General features: G+C 38.2%; 2 protein-coding genes across 2 annotated transcripts; both read right to left on the minus strand.

The window, feature by feature from the left end:
* Window positions 1-8661: 8661 nt before the first annotated feature.
* LOC127130566 (uncharacterized) lies at window positions 8662-9680 on the minus strand. The gene is made up of 2 exons (XM_051059550.1): window positions 9342-9680; window positions 8662-9192 (listed from the first exon to the last, which is right to left on the minus strand). Exons 1-2 carry the CDS (start codon window positions 9678-9680, stop codon window positions 8662-8664), a joined length of 870 nt encoding a protein of 289 aa, XP_050915507.1.
* Window positions 9681-13389: 3709 nt separating this feature from the next.
* LOC127130568 (uncharacterized) lies at window positions 13390-14174 on the minus strand. Its single transcript, XM_051059551.1, has 2 exons — window positions 13677-14174; window positions 13390-13626 (listed from the first exon to the last, which is right to left on the minus strand). Exons 1-2 carry the CDS (start codon window positions 14172-14174, stop codon window positions 13390-13392), a joined length of 735 nt encoding a protein of 244 aa, XP_050915508.1.
* Window positions 14175-17278: the final 3104 nt, after the last annotated feature.

Here is a 17278-nt window from a genome sequence, read left to right on the forward strand (position 1 = left end):
GAATCCGATTGTGCTTGCTTCTTAAATGTTTGAACTTGACTTTGGTTGACTTTCATTTGCTGTTTTGACTTTCTCATTTGTTTTTGACCCTAGGCTTGTCCTAGTGGTCTTTTGGGCTTATGATTGAGTTTATGTTTCAGGTTAAGCAACAATGCCTCAAAGATCATACAAATTTGATTGAGTTTGATTACATATCATGTGCTAACCTTTGTTTTGTAGGTGGCATGACTCATTTGACTTGAGTTTGTGCTTTGCACATTGGTCCCTCTGTGTTGACTGTTGTTTCCCAATTCCTTTTGTTTTGACTGTTGAAATGTGTACTGATTAGTTTGACTATTTCAGGTACCCTTAGTTGCTTAAGTTCTTTGAACTTGCTTTGCTTTGCTATTTAGCAACTTGCTTGAGGTATAATTCCTTTTTCTTCATGTAGTCTGGAAGACCTGGCCTGTTACTTGGCCAGGCAACTGTCTGAAGTCCTCCTTAAGAGGCAATGTTTGTGTATGTTTAATTTGTCCTTGTACAGAGTCAAAGACCTCCTAAGTGAAGAGGCAATTGGCAGAACCAAGGGATAAGCAACCTATCCCCTGCTATTCAGTGTGTCTTCTGTTTTGCTCACACCACTGTGTTGATGCATTTCAGATAAAAACCCAAGATCTTGTGCAATTGCACAGTTGAGTCAGTATTAAATGTGTAGAAGGGTTCCCGCTTTCTGAACCCACACATTCTTGTCAAATGCTCTCCCTGGCCAGGGATAGAAGCAATGAGGCATACCCCTCATCTCCTTTCATCTGCTTCACCTTAGCCCCTCAATGGCAAGGTTAAGAGCACCATCACCCATTTCCAGAGGTTTGTTTGTTGAGGTTGATGTGACCCCTCGACTAAAACCTAACCCTTGTTTGAGCCCCTTGCTTGTGTATAGTGTGTGCTACCTGTGCTTGCATGTTTGTTTGACTTGCTTCCTGTGCAAGTTAGGTTTAGTTTAGACTTTTCCTTTCTCTCGCCCTCGTTGCGATCGAGACTTTTCCTTTCTCTCGCCCTCGTTGCGATCGAGACTTTCCCTTTCTCTTGCCCTAGTTGCAATCGAGACCTTTGTCCCTCCGTAGCCGAACTACGGCAACTCTGATTCTCATGTCCAGATGAGATACGTAGGCACAAGATGCGATGTCTTGTCGAGTTTGACTAACAACTAATCCTTGCTTGTTTTCGCCCTCGTTGCGATTCTTTTCTCTCGCCCTCGTTGCGATTGAGACCTCCTCTTTCTCTTGCCCTAGTTGCAATCGAGACCCTTGCTTCCTGTGCAAGCCGTGTCTAGGATAGGTTGGCCCTCGTGCCATTTAGCTAGAAACCTTAACTTAGGGTTGACTTTGCATGACAACATCTAGGCTCGAGTCGTAGTCTCCCTAGTGTTGTGTCTCCCTCTGTTATCTGGTTAGGCTAGATCCTTTGTCCCTGCGTAGGGGAACTACATCGCCCTGATCTTCACACCAGATGAAGTATGTAGGCAGGAGATTGAGCTGATCTCTCCGGGCGCCCTTTTTTCTTTTTGTGTGTGTCGTTTGACAGTTGCTAGGCTCGAGTGCCTGACTCCTTAGCAATTCGTTGTCTGTTTGTTTGAGTGTGTGCTTGACAGTTATAGGCTCGAGTCCCCGACTCCCTATTAACCTGTTGTGTTGTCGTGTGCTTGGATGCTGATGTAAGACCATCGAGTGGCATTCGGGTTCCAGTGTGTGTTTGTGTTTTGGTTCGGATGCTGATGTAAGTCCAGCGATTGGCATTCAGGCTCCATGTTTGCCTTTGCCTGTGTTTGTTTGTGTGCGTGTCAGCCGAGCTACGAATGCTCTGATTCTTCTCTCGTCCGAGAAGATACGTATGCATAGGATACGATATCCTAGCGAGCATGTGTCGTTTCCCCAGTCCGAACTACTTCGACTCTGATGTCTATGCCTGATAGACTAAGTAGGCCCAGGATGCGACATCCTGCCGAGTCATTTTCAGTCAGTTTCTTTTGTCTCTTTCAGCCAGTGTGTGTGTGAGTTTGAGCAGTGTTTAGCAACCATTTTCCTTCCTATTGTGCGTGGATCCCGTCGAGTACGACGGATGCGTAGGGGTGCTAATACCTTCCCTCCGCATAACCGACTCCCGAACCCATTCTCTTTGGTCGCGAGACCATGTTCTTTCCTAGGTTTACTCTGAGCGTTTCCTTTCCCTCTTTTGGGATAAATAACGCACGGTGGCGGCTCTGTTGTTTCTTCTTTTCCCGCCGGTTTTTCGCGTGATGCGACACATGGTTACCGCAATATTCTTCAAATAAGTGATTTTCAAATTCACCTCCATGATCGCTCCTAATTGCAACAATGTTTGTATTTAGTTTATTTTGGGAAAGCTTAGCAAATCGTTCAAAGGCGGCGAATGTGTCACTCTTACTTACTAAGAAAATAGTCCAACAAAATCGAGAAAAGTCGTCCACTATTACGAAACCGTAATAGTTTCCTCCTAGACTTTTAATCCTAGATGGCCCAAATAAATCCATATGGAGAAGCTCGAGAGGTCTCGTTGTTGAAACGATGTTTTTGGATTTAAAAGAGATCCTCGTTTGCTTCCCCTTTTGACAAGCATCACAAAGGTGATCCTTGGTGAACTTAATTTTGGGGAGACCTAGGACTAGATCTTTTGAGACTATTTTGTTAAGTAAGTCAAAGTTAACATGTGCTAAACGCCTATGCCATAACCATGAGTCTTCACTCATTGTTACAAGGCATTTGTCACTTGTTAACGATACTTCATTTAAGTCAAGCATATAGACATTGTTCACACGAAGACCATTAAACATGCTCTTCTTATCATCAGTATGCACAATTTTGCAACAATCTTTTGAAAACGATACATTGTATCCTTTGTCACATAACTGACTGATGCTAAGTAGGTTATGTTTAAGACCTTCGACAAGCAAAACGTCAGAAATAGTAGTGGAAGAGGGGTTACCTACACTACCTTTACCAAGTATTGCTCCTCGGTTGTTGTCACCATAAGTTACATATCCCTTCTTCTTAGCCACGAAGTCAATGAAGAGAGATATGTCTCCTGACATATGCCTTGAGCATCCACTGTCGAGAACCCATCTTCTCTCGGTAGTCTCGAGGCATTGTACCTGTGATAAGATAATTAACAAAAGAAGGTACCCAATGGCTTATTGGGTCCTGAGTGGTGAGGAACAAAATGGTTGCATTTGGGCATCCATTGATAAATGCCTTTAGGAACCAAAAATCTCCTAAATCTACATTTAGCAATGGAATGGCCTTTCTTGCAACAATAAAGACAAGAGAACTTTTTATTTTGATCACTTTTGCTATCTTCATCCTTTATAACATATTTGTATTTTTGATATGGATTAACCATACTTTTTCGAAAATTAGATTTATCAATAGCAAATGTAATCTTGGGCTCAAGAGCCTTGTCAAGTTTGGCTTTTAGGTTTCTTACTTCACCTTGCCAAATGTAACAAGTATCACACCCAAAGTTCATCATTCTACTTTTAAGGTCCTCATAACTTGTTTTTGTGCTTTCCACTATAGAAGCCTTAAGTGCCTCAAGTTTCCTTTCGGATTCTTGAATTTTTTGTTCTAAATGAGAAAAGATTTTCTTATTTGAGGCAAGCCTTTTAAAGGCCTCTTTTGCTTCACAGTGTAAAGTTTCAAAAACAGTTTGCAATTCATGATGAGACATACTAGAGGAATTTTCATATTTTGCATGTCGTACCTGTTTCTTTTTATTCTTTTGATGAGCAGAGAGACATAGATTTGCATTTTCATCTTCATCACTAGAGCTTTCATCATCGGAGGAGTCGCTATCGCTTTCCCAAGCAATGTATGCCCTCCTTGGCTTTGATGGTTTCTTATGTGATTTGTATGAATCTTTTTCTTTTGTATTTTTGTTCATCGGACAGTCCGGTTTATAGTGACCCGGCTTTCCGCACTTGTAGCACGACCCTCTAGTTGTTTTTCCTTTGGAGTCATCATTCTTGGAGAACCTAGATTGCTTCCGGAAGTTTACTAAGTTCTTCTCGGAATGTTGGATGCCGTTCTTTCTTACGTAACGGTTGTAGCGTTTGACGAACAGCCCCATATCTTCACTCTTGTCCTCTTCTTCTTCGTCACTCGATGAATAATCACTTTGCTCTTTTGCTTGAGACTTTGAGGAGGAAGTCTTTAGAGCTATTGATTTCTTTTCGCTCACCTTGGCTTTGTCTTTCTTATCTTTCTTTTCATGTTGTTCCAAGCTTAATAGAACTTGTTCGTGCTCTTGTAGTTTGCCGAACAATGTAGTCAAGTCCAATATGGTAAGATCGTTTGCCTCTTTGATGGAGGTAACTTTCGGCTGCCATTCCCTGTTAAGACATCTTAAGATTTTATTAGTAGCAACATCATTGGAAATAGGTTTACCTAGTGAATATAATCGATTGATTAGATGAGTGAATCTCTTTTGCATGTCGGCAATGGTTTCCCCTTGCTCCATGAAAAAGAGATCAAACTCTTGCGTTAGTGTATTGATTCTAGCCAATTTAACATCGTTTGTCCCCTCATGGGCAATTTGAAGTGAATCCCACATGGCCTTAGCAGTAGGACAATGGGATACACGATAGTATTCGTCTACCCCTAATGAGGAGATTAAGATATTTTTGGCTTTCCAATCATAGTTGTATTTCTTTTCATCATCATCGGTCCATTGTGCTTCAGGCTTAGGCACTATTTCATTATTCTCATTGGTCATGGTTATTTCAATTGGACCATTGAGAATAACATTCCATATTTTTCTATCTATGGAATTTATGTGCACCCGCATACAGTCTTTCCAATAACTATAATTTTCACCATTGAAAACGGGAGCTCTATTGTAAGCCCCTTTAGGTTCGTTAGCCATTTTCTATCAACGTTGTATTTTGAAGCACGGAGTGAACCGGAGCTCCTGATACCACTTGTTAGACTATGGCACGGATCTAGAAGGGGGGGGGGGGTTGAATAGATCCCTGTTAAAAACTTGAGTCGGCGCTACCAATTTAAAAGAAAAATTGGTTTTAAAATTGTTTTAGGTGCGGAAGCGACCGAGGAAAATTTAGTCTAAAAAACGAACCGTTATTGGAAAACCGGATATGCGTTAAGCTAATGGATAAGAGATAAAATGAGATACAGTTCACTACACTAGTTGCACAATCAATGATAGAGTTCACTTACTAGCAAGCCTAGTTCCAATGAACCAAAATACCAAATTAAAACTCAGTGCAAACTTAAGGCAACTTTGGCTTAGGCAATTTTACAAACACTTGGTGTGCATAAACACTCCAAGTGATATTTGAGTTGAGCAAGTAAGTCAATTTATCCTTGTACAATATGTTATTGTACTTAGTATTTCAACATCAATTTTAATCACTTACTCAACTTATATCAAAGTTTGATGAAAAATTGCTTAAACTAAAATCACTTAAATTTTAAGCTGAAAAACAGATTATGCAGAAAGTTAAAGGAGACAGAGATTTGATGAGGCAGTTCCCCCGCCGTCCTCGCTTCGGGGTACGTCTGCCCTCAATTCTAAAAATAGAATTGAGATGATTTAATTAAATATCACCTGTGAACTTTAACCGTTTATACAAGGATTGCAAAGCAAGTAAACACAGAATTTCCAATGTGTTGAATGATGCTTCCTATCCTTGCTCCTTGATTCAAGATGAATCAAGACCTTCGATCGTTGTTGCTAGACCTCCGATTCCAGCCCCTTTGTTGAAGAATCTTCCGTTCTTCAAACCCTCGGCCCGGCTGATCTCAAACACAACGAGTCGAACCTGAATCCTTCACTTCAATGCCACCGAATCCGCTACTAGACTGACGAAGACTTCCTCTTCTCAATCACCTTCGCTCGGCTGAATCTTGATGAAGCGATTCGTCCAAAAACCCCCAAACGCAAACCGGTATTGGAGGATAAAACCTTAACGGTTTTATTCAAGAAAGAACCTGCCAGGACTTCAACTCGAACCCGATTCTTCAATCACAACTTCGAACCTTTTCACCTTCAATCTATCACGAATCACATCAAGAGTTATTGTGTGCAGTTGATGTATTATGGACTGTTGAAGATGAAGATGATGAATCTTTGACACCTTTTTCACTCTTTCTTGTTTCCTTGAACACTTGAATACAAATTGACAAATGTTGTTTAATAGAAGTGTTTTGACTTCTATATATAGTAACAGACAAAAACAAACAAACATAACAGTGTTTCAAAAATTTGAAATAACTCAGAAAACTGAGTTTGCGCGCGAACGGTCGACCATAGGTCGGCGTGTGCTGACCCGTGGGGCATGCGTCGACCCTATGCGTCGACTCAAACGTTTTATGCGCTAACCCGTGGATAGCATCACTTTGCCATGCGCCGACGTGTGGTCGACTCAAGGGGTTTATGCGCCGACCCGTGAGCTATGCGCCGACCCTATGCGTCGACGCAAGTGATTTTGCGCTGACCCCTTCTAGTTTGTGCAGAGCCTTTGCGCCGACCCGTGAGCTTTGAGCTGACCCCTATGGTCGACTCAAAGCCTTCAAATCTGCAAAGAAACTGTGATTAGTGATTCTTTATGTATTTAGTCATGATCACACTTTGTCTACATGTTTTTAATGATTATAGTAGATTTAGAATAACGTGGAAAAGGATATGGTGGGTAATGTGTTGCATTTGTTCGTAGATGTGCATGATGGTCTTTTGTCATCATTGAAACTTGATATCGTATGTTGTATGACACTTTGTCTTTACATACTCATTTTAAAAAGCTAAAAATAAAAATATCTCAAATAACGAATAAAAAGATATGCAATGGGGTTCGAACCTGGGACTTAGCATTTGACATCTTTGTCTAACTACCAAAAAAATTGACTTGCATTTTTTCTTTTTTTTCTTTTTTTAAAACAAAAAGATAATAAAAACAAGCGGAAAAAATTTAGGGCATGACGCATGCTTTTTTCACACTTTTGCTTCTAACTTGCTCATTTTTTATTCGGTTTGTCCGGTTTTTCTTGCTAAATGACGTGCATTGACATCATGTCATCAATTTCTAAATGGAAGAAATTTTCCTACCATTTATAAATAATTTCACATTGTTCACATTATCATCATTAAGGACAATCATTATCAACTTGGTCACTGTCAAGTAGAATGATAGTTATTCTACTGGTAGCTTGCTCAGTTGATTCCTTCCAATTCCATTATCTAGTTTCATCTACAATCACATCATTACTCACTACTATCTTCTTGTGAATTGGATCATATAGTTTGTATGCACCAGTGCTATGATAGCCTATCAATATCATTGCTTGTGCTCTAGAATCAAGTTTTCTTCTATTTTCTTCAGACACGTGCTTGTAACACAGTGAGCCAAACATTCTAAGATGCTTTACACTTAGTTTCACACCACTCCATGTTTATTCAGGCGTGATGCTTTCTAGTATCTTGGTTGGACACCGGTTCAGTATATGAGTAGCTGTATATACTGCTTCTGCCCAGAACTTATGTGGAAGATTTTTTTCTCTTAGCATACACTTCACCATATTAAGCAGAGTTCTATTTCTTCTCTCTGATGTACCATTGTGTTGAGGAGTATATGGAGCCATTACTTCATGAACTATACCCTCATCTTTACAAAAAATTTCAAACTCATGTGATGTATATTCACCACCACCATCAGTTCTAAGCAATTTAATTTTACTATCGCACTATTTTTCCACTAACAGTTTAAATTGCTTAAAAATGCTGAGCACTTCACTCTTTTTCTGTATAAGATCGATCCACATCTTCTTAGTATAGTCATCTATGAAGGATACAAAATAGGAATTACCTCCAATGGATTTAACTTCAAAGGGTTCACACACATCTGAATGAATGATAGCAAGCTTCTTAGTTCCTCTAGTTGGTATTGCAGACTTATATGACTTTCTTGGTTGCTTTCCCTCATAACATTTTCCACATATCTGAATGATACAAAATAGGAATTACCTCCAACGGATTTGACTTCAAAGGGTCCACACACATCTGAATGAATGATAGCAAGCTTCTTTGTTCCTCTAGTTGGTTTTGCAGACTTATATGACTTTCTTGGTTGCTTTCCATCACAACATTTTCCATATATCTCCTTCGGTTCTTCAATTTAAGGTAATCCAACCACCATATTATTCTTCTGTAACATCTTCAAGCCATTGAAATTCAAATGTCTCATCCTCTTATGCCATTTCCACACTATATCATCTACTTGTGCAGTTAGACATTTTTTATCAATAGAATTCACACCAACCTTGAAAGTTCTGTTTCTTGACATAGACACTTTCAACATTACCTTCTCTTTTCTATCAAATACTTCCATGTAATTCCCTTTCATATTCATTAAATAATCCTTCTCTAGTAATTGCCCCAAACTAAGCAAATTACTCTTCATTTGTGGAACATAAAGTACATCACTCACTATTACTTTTTTCCGTCTTTCCTTCTGATGGCTACCTTTCCAATACCTTCTGCAATTACATAGCTACCATCACCAAATCTAATCTTCCTTATCACAGTTTTGTCAATTTCACAAAACCATTCTAAATGGCTTGTCATGTGATTAGAGCACCCTGTATCCAAGTACCACTATTCTATTCCACCACCTTCAATAACTGTCATCAGCATCATCACCTCTTCATCGATTGTTGCCACTAATGCAACAACTTTTTCATCTGAGTCACGAGCTAACTGTCCATCTTCATTTCTCTTCCTAGGCACATTAGAATTCACACATTCATCTGCAAAGTGACCCCATTTTTGAAAGTTATAGTATTGAATATGTTCCTTGGATTTCTTCTTTCCCTTGCCATCACTCTCACCTCCTTTCTTCTGATATTCTTGCTTTGAATTTCCACCCTCATTCTTGTTACTCTTCCACTTTCCTTTACCTTTCCTCTTCCAAGATTCATTAATACCACTTCCTTTTTTCTGAGATTGTGTATACAATGCCTTCTCAGTTTCTCTCTCATATTTCTTGACACCATCTCTATTCTTCAATTTCAATTCGTGAGCTTCTAAAGAACCTATTAATTGTTCCAATTTCAACGTGTCTAGGTCCTTCGATTGTTCAATTGCAGCAACTAAATTATCCAATTTAGGTGTTAAACCCGTGATAACCTTTCAACCTTCATTGAATCAGTAACTGCTTCACCATAACTTTTCATCTGGTTGGTTAGTACAGTTAACCTGATCACGAATTATGCTACTGTCTCATTTGCTTCCATTTGCAATTGACCTAATTGACGCCTTAAAGCCATTAATTTTACCTTCTTGGTTTGTCTATCGCCGACGTAAGTGGTTGCAAGGACATCCCAAGCTTCTTTGGCTGTCTCATATTCAATTATCTTTTCCAAGACATTCGAATATACACATTGAGGGAGGAAGTATATCGCCTTGTCGTCTTTCTTCATCTGTTCACAGTGAGTTTCCCTCGCCGCCTCCGTTGGTGTTGCATCAAGCGGTGTCACTCCACTACGAATGACATCTAGAACACCCTGATACCTAAAGACAACCTTCCTTTGCACCGTCCGTCTTTCATAATTGCAATCGTCAAAGATTGGAAGTTTCGCATGAATTTGATCACTGGTTTTTGAAGTTTCTGCCATGTTCGCCGTCGTGCGTGGCTGCGGATCGTCTTACTCCGATGCCAATCTGTTGGAATGAAAATTTACTATTCTATTGATTCATTGTTGTTTTTATCAGTTCTTGCAAATGAGAGGGAATGAAAGTAACAGTATTTTCACGTAAACAATCATGCATAGAGAGAGAGAGAGATAATGAATGAATGAATCACTGTTCCATTCACGTTTTTTTAAAATAACAGTATTTTCACGTAAACAATCATGTAGAGAGAGAGACAATGAATGAATCACTGTTCCACTCACTTTTTAATTGACTTATTACAATGCGTATTTATAACACTTAGACAAAATTAAACTAATGGTAGCACGTGAATTTATCATTGCCGAATTACAGTTAAATGAATTTTAACCGTCCTCTAATAATAATTTCCAATAATACACAAGTTTTGATTACATCACAATACTCTTCCTTAATTCAAACTTGCAAGGCTTAGCATTCCTATCTTGCTTCTCATATCTTCAAACTTGCTAGTCTTCAAGCCCTTTGTTAACATATCTGCTAACTGGTCTTCTGTACTGCAGTGTTCTATTGCAAGTTTCTCTTTGGCCACTTGATCTCTAAGGAAATGATACTTGATCTCTATATACTTGCTCCTTCCATGAGCAATTGGATGTTTTGCTAAATCAATAGCTGACTTGTTATCCACTTTCAACCTGATAGTACTTTCACACTTCACTTTCAGTTCATGTAGTAGCATTTGTAACCACTGTGTCTGACTAGCACCAAAAGCTGCCGCAATATACTCAGCTTCACAGCTTGACAATGCTACAACATTTTGCTTCTTCGAACACCATGCTATTGGAGCCTTACCCATCATGAAAATGCAACCAGAAGTACTCTTCCTGTCTTCTGTATCTCCACTCCAATCAGCATCAGTGTATCCTATTAACTCAGTAGTCGCAGGTCCCTCTGTACTAGGAAATAGAATTCCCCAATCAATTGTGCCCTTGAGATATCTTAGTATTCTCTTTGCATCCACCATGTGAGTTCTCTTAGGCACTTCCATGTATCTACTTGCCACCCCAACACCATAGACTATGTCTGGCCTTGAGTGACAAACATATCTAAGTGAGCCAATCAACTGTCTCAACAATGTAGAATCAACACCTTCATTAGTGGCATTTTTCTGCAATTTCACAGTAGCATCAACTGGTGTAGATACAGGCTTGCACTCAAGCATTTTAAACCTCTTGAGTACATCGGTAATGTACTTATTATGAAGCAGAAAAATTCCCTTTTCACATGACACAAATTCCATGCCAAGGAAATAAGACAATTTTCCTAGATCAGTCATCTCATACTCGGTCATCATTTGTCTCTTGAGCTTCACTATTTTTTGTTCATTGCTCCCTGTTACTAACAGGCCATCCACATACAAGAAAATGATTATCAAGTCATCATTTGTGTTCAATCTTACATACACACCATGTTCAGTTGAACACTTAGTAAAATTTAGCTTCTGCAGTGAGGTATCAATCTTCTTATTCCAAGCACATGGTGCTTGCTTGAGTCCATACAAAGCCTTCTTCAACTTCATTACTTTGTTTTCCATACCTTTCTTCACAAAGCCAAGTGCCTGCTTCACATAAACCTCCTCTTCCAATGTTCCATTGAGAAATGCATATTTGACATCAAGTTGATTCAACCTCCATTTTCTCAAAGTAGCCAATGCTATTATCAATCTCACAGTCTCAATCCTTGCAACTTGGGCATATATCTCATTAAAGTCAAGTCCAGGTTGTTGCAAGAAACCCTTTGCAACCAACCTAGCTTTATATTTTGCAATCTCACCATTTGGCCTCATCTTAGTCTTGTAGACCCATTTCACATTAATGGCTCTCTTATTACTTGGTAGATTCACCATCTGCCAAGTTTCATTTTTTTCAATTGACCTTAATTCATACACCATTGATTCCTTCCATTTTGGATTTGAAAGTGCTTGATCAAGTGTTATAGGTTCAGACTCTGCCATGAGAACCAAGTGCATTATATCAGTAACATCTTCACGCAAGCCTGCAGGGTACATGGCATAACCTTGTAGTCTCACTGATGGGAATCTTACTCTGTTAGATCTTCTCAATTGTTCCACATTGTCATTATCATCATTCTCAACATTTTTTCATTGACATTGTTCACATTGTCATCATTAAGGACAATTGGTTCAGGCACATTCACTTACTCCTCATTGTCAACTTGGTCACTATCAAGTTGAACGATAGTTCTACTACTGGTAGCTTGCTCAGTTGATTCCTTCTAATTCCATTATCTAGTTTCATCTACAATCACATCATTACTCACTACTATCGTCTTGTGAATTGGAGTATATAGTTTGTATGCACCAGTGCTATGATAGCCTATCAATATCATTGCTTGTGCTCTAGAATCAAGTTTTCTTCTATTTTGTTCAAGCACAAGCCTGTAACATAGTGAGCCAAACATTCTAAAATGCTTTACACTTGGTTTCACACCACTGCAGAACTTATGTGGAAGATTTTTTTCTCTTAGCATACATCTCACCATATTAACCAGAGTTCTATTTCTTCTCTTCGTTGTACCATTGTGTTGAGGAGTATATGGAGCCATTACTTCATGAACTATACCCTCATCTTTACAGAAATTTTCAAACTCATGTGATGTATATTCACCATCACCATCAGTTCTAAGCAATTTAAATGTACTATCACACTGTTTTTCCACTAACAGTTTAAATTGTTTAAAAATGCTGAACACTTCACTCTTTTTCTGTATAAGATAAATCAACATCTTCTTAGTATAGTCATATATGAAGGACACAAAATAGGAATTACCTCCAATGGATTTGACTTCAAAGGGTCCACACACATCTGAATGAATGATAGAAAGTTTCATTGTTCCTCTAGTTGGTATTGCAGACTTATATGACTTTCTTGGTTGCTTTCCCTCACAACATTTTCAACATATCTCCTTCGGTTCTTCAATTTGAGGTAATCCAACCACCATATTCTTCTTCTGTAACATCTTCAAGCTATTGAAGTTCAAATGTCCCATCCTCTTATGTCATTTCCACTCTATATCATCTACTTGTGCAATTAGACATTTTTTATCAATAGAATTCACACCAACCTTGAAAGTTTTGTTTCTTGACATAGACACTTTCAATACTACCTTCTCTTTGCTATCAAATACTTCCATGTAATTCCCTTTCATATTCATTGAATAACCCTTCTCTAGTAATTGCCCCAAACTAAGTAAATTACTCTTCATTTATGGAGCATAAAGTACATCACTCACCATTACTTTTGTTCCGTCTTCCCTTCTAATGGCTACCTTTCCAATACCTTCTGCAATGACATAGCTACCATCACCAAATCTAATCTTCCTTCTCACAGTTTTGTCAATTTCACAAAACCATTCTAAATGGCTTGTCATCTGATTAGAGCACCCTGTATCCAAGTACCACCATTCTATTCCACCACCTTCAGTAACTGTCATCAGCATCATCACCTCTTCATCCATTGTTGCCACTAATGCAACAACTTTTTCATCTGAGTCACGAGCTAACTGTGTCTCTTCATTTCTCTACCTAGGCACCTTAGAATTCACACATTCATCTGCAAAGTGACCCCATTTTTTACAATTATAGTATTGAATATGTTCCTTGGATTTCTTCTTTCCTTTGCCATCACTCTCACCTCATTTCTTCTGAGATTCTTGCTTAGAATCTCCACCCTCATTCTTGTTACTCTTCCACTTTCCTTTACCTTTCCTCTTCCAAGATTCATTACTACCACTTCCTTTTTTCTGAGATTGTGTAAACAATGCCTTCTCAGTTTCTCTCTCATATTTCTTGACACCATCTCTATTCTTCAATTTCAATTCATGAGCTTCTAAAGAACATATTAATTGTTCCAATTTCGACGTGTCTAGGTCCTTAGATTGTTCAATTGCAACAACTAAATTATCAAATTTAGGTGTTAAACCCGTGATAACCTTTCAACCTTCATTGAACCAGTAACTGCTTTACCGCAACTCTTCATCTGGTTGGTTAGTATAGTTAACCTGATCAGGAATTGTGCTACTGTCTCATTTGGTTCCATTTGCAATTGACCTAATTGACGCCTTAAAGCCATCAATTTCACCTCCTTGGTTTGTCTATCGCTGGCGTAAGTGGTTGCAAGAACATCCCAAGCTTCTTTGGCCGTCTCATATTCAATTATCTTTTCCAAGAAATTCGAATCTACACATTGATGGAGGAAGTATATCGCCTTGTCGTCTTTCTTCATTTGTTCACGGCGAGTTTCCCTCGCCGCCTCCGTTGGTGTTTCGTCAAGCGGTGTCACTCCACTACGAATGACATCTAGAACACCCTGATACCTAAAGACAACCTTCATTTGCACTGTCCATCTTTCATAATTGCTGTCGTCAAAGATTGGAAGTTTCGCATGAATTTGATCACTGGTTTTTGATGTTTCTGCCATGTTCGCCGTCGTGCGTGGTTGTGGATCGTCTTGTCTGATGCCAATCTGTTGGAATGAAAATTTACTATTCTATTGATTCACTGTTGTTGTTATCGGTTCTTGGAAATGAGAGCGAATGAAAGTAACAGTATTTTCACGTAAACAATCATGCAGAGAGAGACAATGAATGAATGAATCATTGTTCCATTCACGTTTTAATTGACTTATTACAATGCGTATTTATAACACTTAGACAAAATTAAACTAATGGTAACGCGTGAATTTACCATTACCTAATTACAGTTAAATGAATTTTAACCGTCCACTAATAATAATTGTCAATAATACACAAGTCTTAATTACCTCACAATAATTTATACACTTTCATTAAAATTACGATTAACTCATTTTTTACAAACTAAATAACAAAAGATTGTAGATCATAAAACCTATAACAGTATATAAAGACAAAACATTCTTTTGGGTAGTCTATTTTTTTCCCTCTTTTGCCCTTTAAAACTATTCAGAAATTACCTAAATAAAAATTAACTTCACCTTTCATTTTATATTTGAATTGTTGTACAAAATAATTATATTGCAAAAGAAAAACTAACCTTAACTTCAAATTGAAATACTAACTTCCAATTGAAATCGTAATAGCAGTTTCCATGTATCTCCATTTTGTTTATTTATCAAATCGTTCTCTTAAAAAACTAATCACATTACCAAAACACCAAATTCTATCACAAAATTGTTGTAAAAAAAAAATTACCATGATTTGATCAATTTATCAAATTCCATATGTTCATAATATCTGCGCATCAAAAAGTAATTCAAAAGCTTTCTGCAATTTAAATTTAAGCGTGTCTAATAATAATTGGCTGTGTAATGTGAATATTTTTTTTAATTATCCAATTTTTTTAAAAAAAATTCAAAAATAACTAAAATTTAAAAAAAATTCCAAAAATGGTCATTTTTGGCCCTAAAATGAACTAAGGCGCCACCCTAGTTGGCGCCTACCCTTAAGGGGTAGGGCAAGTCGCCACTAGGAGTGGCGCCTACCCTTAAAATGATTTTTTTTTTAAATATTTAATATGTTTTTTTTAAAAAAAAATAGTTTTAATTTAATAGTTTATATTTATTATAAATTATAATAATTTATATAATTTACAATATATATATATATATATATATATATATATATATATATATATATATATATATATATATTAATTTATATATATATTAATTTAATTTATAAGTAATTAATAGTATTTATAAATTTTTGGAAATTCTAATTCAATTTAATACATGTAAATAAATAATATTTTGTATAGATTAAACAATATATTTATATTAAAATAATACACAAGACAAATATTATAAAGATATGATTAAAATGCATTATTACATATGATGCGGTCCCTGGTACGATCCGCACGGGGAAGGTCTAATTACTCGCCTAGACGGTTCACGTGGTGGTGGTGCTTCCCTATTACCACCCCTAGTCCTAACGCGTCCCCTTGCTGTTTGCCGTTGTGGTTGGGTCGAAGTCCCTTCAGTGCTGTAGGAAAGACGGGTCCCCTCTGCGCCCTCAAAGCTTTGTCTCGGTGGGACAATCTGACTACTGTTGGGTGCGCCCTCGCAATGTGGTATTTGGTAGTTTAGGGTTGAATCGGGTTGGCCAAAGAACAATGTTTGTTGTGGTGTGTAGTAGTCTTGTTGGTAATCCTCTTGTATACCCGTGTCGGGGCTAGGTGGAGGACTGGAAGAGCTCGGGACATTGTCGTGATGGAAGTGTTGGGATTGGTGGATGTGGGGGAGACTGATATTGTGGTAGGTGTTGGGACTGTTGATGGTGGTGGGAATGTTGAGGTTGGTGTTGGTAATCTTCATGGTATTGGGGTTGAGTTTGTGGTATGTATTGTTGATTTGGTTAGGGGGTGGACATGTGTTGAGGTGGTTGTTGTTGGTAATACGGTGGTGGTGGCTGTTGTTGGTAATAAGGTGGTGGTGGTTGTTGTTGGTAATATGGTGGTGGTTGTTGTTGGTAATACTGTGGTGGTTGTTGTTGTTGGGAATATTGTGGTGGTTGTTGTTGTTGGAAGTATGGTTGTTGCATCCAGGGATCGTCCAAATAGAACGGGTCAGACACAATCATTTCTGGATTTGTATTTGCTCTATACCAATCCACATATTCCCTTGTCGGCTTCATTTCGTTGGGCGCCACCGGAAATTGTAGAACATAGTGGGCACGGTCTTTCCACATTTTACGAAACTCCTTAGCAAATTCCTTCCAATGTTGGGCATACCACTGGTGGCTGACTTTTTTTAGATGCCAAGGTTCCAAAGACATAGGGGGGCCTGGGATTTCTTGATGCATTCCGAATTGCAGCTTGACACGGTCACTTTGGTGCATCTCCACAGTGGTGAACCGCATTATGGCCGTTTTTGCTGTCCAAACAGCTGCATCTTCGGGGTTGGGTTGATGTTCCAATCCCAAATATGGCCTCCAAATAAACTGCAAAGAAAAAAGCAAATATGTTATTTATTGAGAATGCATGATATTAATAAATCAGTTAGAAGATGAGTGATTTAGTGGTAATACATCTTGTGCTCGGAGACGATCCAAGAGTTGGCGATAAAATATAATTTTATTTTTGGGGGTAAGACTGTAATCCAGTCCGGTTGTAATGAACCTAAACAAAAAAAGATAAATAATATTATTTACAAATATTTATAGAATAAATATACAAAATGAAATAACATCATAAATTTACCTAGTTGCATAGGGGAAGGAGTAGACGTTAGGATTTTCTGGGGCTAGCCTCGGCAATCTCCACCACCCCCATGTTTGGGGCAAAAAAGCACATCCAGAAAATGTATAGTGCTCATTTTGTGCATTTTTACACAAAGAGCTATATAGGAATGCCAGTACAGCAGAACCCCAACTATACGTGCTTATTCTATCAATGTCCTCGAGCAAACTCAAGTACATAAAGTTTATGCTATTTCCCGTCCCTTCGGGAAATAGCAAGTTCCCAAACAATAACATAATGTAAACCCGGGTTTTTATGACTTTTTCTTGTTCGGACGAATCCTCAGTCAAAGTTATGGAGTCGTGG

Source organism: Lathyrus oleraceus, chromosome 3 (assembly GCF_024323335.1).
Source record: "Lathyrus oleraceus cultivar Zhongwan6 chromosome 3, CAAS_Psat_ZW6_1.0, whole genome shotgun sequence".
Classification (NCBI taxonomy): Eukaryota; Viridiplantae; Streptophyta; class Magnoliopsida; order Fabales; family Fabaceae; genus Lathyrus; species Lathyrus oleraceus.